At 43.9% G+C, this 3,428-nt stretch overlaps 2 protein-coding genes across 2 annotated transcripts in view; one reads left to right on the top strand and one right to left on the bottom strand.

Annotated features, from left to right (window-relative positions):
• LOC123986935 (ras-related protein rab7) overlaps window positions 1–3,428 on the bottom strand; it is a 93,306-nt gene that overhangs the window by 5,026 nt on the left and 84,852 nt on the right. The gene's annotated exons all lie outside the window — the stretch shown is intronic.
• The window catches only part of gnl3l (guanine nucleotide binding protein-like 3 (nucleolar)-like), a 7,640-nt gene continuing 6,257 nt past the window's right edge, over window positions 2,046–3,428 (top strand). Inside the window, exons 1-2 of the mRNA XM_046075370.1 lie at window positions 2,046–2,152; window positions 2,246–2,289. Coding sequence (XP_045931326.1) covers window positions 2,140–2,152; window positions 2,246–2,289 — 57 coding nt within the window. The 5' untranslated portion in view covers window positions 2,046–2,139. The remainder of the gene's footprint in view (window positions 2,153–2,245; window positions 2,290–3,428) is intronic.

Here is a 3,428-nt window from a genome sequence, read left to right as displayed (position 1 = left end):
ACTACAGTATATACTTGCTAAATATTGCACAGTTTAAACAAAAATCTGCCTCTACACTCACTACTTACTTTATTTGTCCGTGATTTGCTAACGTTACATTGTGAACAATAAATCTGTGTTGAAATCATGAAAAGTCCACTCTCTGTGAGCTACTACACAAACGCACACATGGAGCCAAGGGGCATAGCACAAAATCCTGAGCCCTGTGGGCATTCTCGATGGGCCACTTCTCACGTCCACGTCTAGTAATTCTAGTATCTCTGTGTACAGTGGGAGGAGGTACACTATGTATACTGTATAGTATATACAGTATACACTGCCATGTGCCAGCATACTTTAAGCTTCCACCATCATCCCTGTCCCCAAAAAAAACAAACCAAAAAGCAAGGACCACAGGACTAAACGACTACAGACCTGTTGCCCTGAGATCTGTGGTTATGAAGTCTTTTTAGTGCCTTGTGTTGTCCCACCTAAAATCCATCACAGACCCACTCCTGGACCCCCTGCAGTTCGCCTACAGAGCCAACATGTCTGTAGATGATGCAGTAAACATGGCCCTTCACTACATCCTCCAGCACCTGGACTCCCCAGGAACCTATGCCAGGATCCTGTTTGTGGATTTCAGCTCTGCTTTTAACACCATCATCCCAGCCATGCTGCAGGACAAGCTCTCCCAGCTGAGCGTGCCTGACTCCACCTGCAGGCGGATCACAGACTTCCTGACGGACAGGAAGCAGCACATGAAGCTGGGAAAACATGTCTCTGACTCCAGGGCCATCAGCACCGGTTCCCCTCAGGGCTATGTTCCTTACCCTCTGCTCTTCTCTCTGTACACCAACAACTGCACCTCCAGTCACCAGTCTGTCAAGCTCCTGAAGTTTGCAGACTACACCACGCTCATTGGGCTCATCTCTGGTGAGGATGAGTCCACTCTCTACAGGTGGGAGATCGACCATCTGGTGACCTGGTGCAGCCAGAACAGTCTGGAGATTTTAGAAAGAGCGCATCACCCCATCATCTTGGATGACTATGCAGTCACCACTGTGGACTCCTTCTGCTTCCTGGGCACCATCATCTCCCAGGACCTCAGGTGGGAGCTAAACATCACCTCCCTGGCCCAACCCTAAAAAGCCCAGCAGAGGATGTACTTCCTGCAGCAAGGATGGTGGTATCATCTGGTAAGCTGCTGCCACCACCAGGGACTAGGGCAGGCTGTAGCGTATCATTCTGTCTGCAGAGAAAGGGGTTGGTTGTCACCTTCCATCTCTTCAGGACCTGTACAACTCCAGGACTCTGAGGCATGCAGGAAAGATTGTGGCTGACCCCTCCCACCCTGGACACGAACTGTTTCAGACACTCCCCTCTGGCAGGAGACTGCGGGTCCATCAGGACCAAAACCTCTCACCACAGAAACAGCTTCTTTCTGATTGCAGTGGGCTTCCTCAACAAGGCCCAGGTCCCCACACTGACTGTCATGCCCTCCTCCCCAAACACACACACACACACACACACACATTCCTGACCCCACACTTTACAACAACGCTCAACTGTGCTATACTTTTTGATGTCCTTACTTTTAATATATTTATATTTATGTTCATATGTACCGTAAGCACCAATTTATACCTTATACCAAGGCAAATTCCTCCTACGTAAAAATGTACCTGCCAATAATTCTGATTCTGATATAGAATCAGAATTTTTCTTGTTGTAAAAATTACTGTTGCTGCTGTAGAAATACATTTATTTATTAGATTTTTTATGTAGCTATCCTGATAATGAGGAAAGTGAATAAGATGTGTTTATACAAAATATGTGAATTAAAAAAAAGATGTAGGATTCTGGATGGACTGACACACATTTGGTACATCCCAGAGAATTTTCAATACATTGTTGCCAGTGCCAGAAATTGTTGTTTTGTGTGTGTGCGTGTGAACAGCTTTATATATAGATGGATTCGAGGTCCTGCAACTCCTGGCTAGTTTGGGAATCGCATTTCTAAACTGTCTTTTATTTATTTATTGTTAAACTCTCTTTTATTTTGGCATTTAGCCGGATGTTGTGGGTGACGTCATTGTGTGCGCATGTCTACCCTCTTCCCATACACGTGAAGTCAGAGAAGACTACTTGGGTGAAGCTATGTCGAAAGCTAGTACGTATTTTGCTCGGCATGGACTGAATGTGTTCACTCTGTAAATAACTGTAGATGACGTTAATGGTTTCTGTCGTTTCTTACATTTTACAGAACAAAAACGAGCCAAACGTCTCGGTTTCCTCGGAAAATGTAAGGTATGCGCTACTCGGCCTGCTGCCTGTGGGTCCTCGCGTTAATGCTGGAGCTACGAGGCAACACCTCGGCTGTCATTTGCTGTGCTTTTCTGTGTCTGTCGCTTCTTTTTTACTGTCTAAGGCTATGGTCTGTCCTAGTTAAAACAGTGTTGCGTTCCCAACTCTGTGTTTCTAACAGTTAACTTAGTTCAGCCTTTACTTTCAAAAAAATATCGTAGTCTGATGTCAGGGCAACCCAAATCCTTGAAGGTAACGTAAGCAGGAATACACTGATGTATCGTCCAGCTCCATGTTAAGGGATATTGTGATGGATGCTTACACAGTGTCAGTGGCACAGACTGGTGCATTGGCCAGGCCCCTCTACGGACAAAGCATTTGTCGGGGCCTCGGTGTGTTTATGGACTTTTATTCTTGCATTCTTGAGAATTGTATGCAAGTACAGTACATCACGAAATGAGCTCTTAACGAGAAACATCTATCCAGCTTCACTCAAGTAAAGTTTTCCCCTCAGCCGAGTCCTTGAGTACAATAAATAAATAGTGTAAAATTACATACAGGTAGTGTTGTCAACTTTGTCACTATGAAATAAGGGACAAAAGGTAGCCTGCTGCAGCAGTGCGGGAATGGCTTTGTGTGAATATACAGTGTATTATTTGTTATAATGATAGCAAATCTTTTAATTGAATATTTGGTAGCTTTAATAATAGTTATTTACAGCAGGTACATTTAACACAGCCCTTTAATTAAACCACTACCTGTTATCTTTACTATTTGTCTAATACTTAACACTTGTGACTCTTGCACTGTAGGTTTAGAAAAGGTTATCCCCTTCATGTACATATGACAAACTAAAAAGAACATATTTACTTAATGTGTTTGATTTCCAGTTAATGCTTTTTCGGGCAGTTAATCAGAACTTGATGAATGCCATTTGCAGTTTCATCACTATCTTCATAATAGTCAAGTAACTTGCACCGCACTCATCAGAAAAATCTGTGTTACGACAGACTGTGATTCTTACTGCTGAATCATTAATAGCTGCAAGCATGTAGGCCTGGGGCTGACTGTAAAAGTATCAGGTATGTTTTTGTCTTATTATTATAATGATATTTTAGAGCCCCCCCCCCCCCCCCCCCCCC

Source organism: Micropterus dolomieu, linkage group LG18, assembly GCF_021292245.1.
Source record: "Micropterus dolomieu isolate WLL.071019.BEF.003 ecotype Adirondacks linkage group LG18, ASM2129224v1, whole genome shotgun sequence".
NCBI classification, from domain to species: Eukaryota; Metazoa; Chordata; class Actinopteri; order Centrarchiformes; family Centrarchidae; genus Micropterus; species Micropterus dolomieu.
The sequence above is the reverse complement of the archived record's forward strand: the minus strand, read 5'-3'. Positions and strand labels throughout refer to the sequence as shown.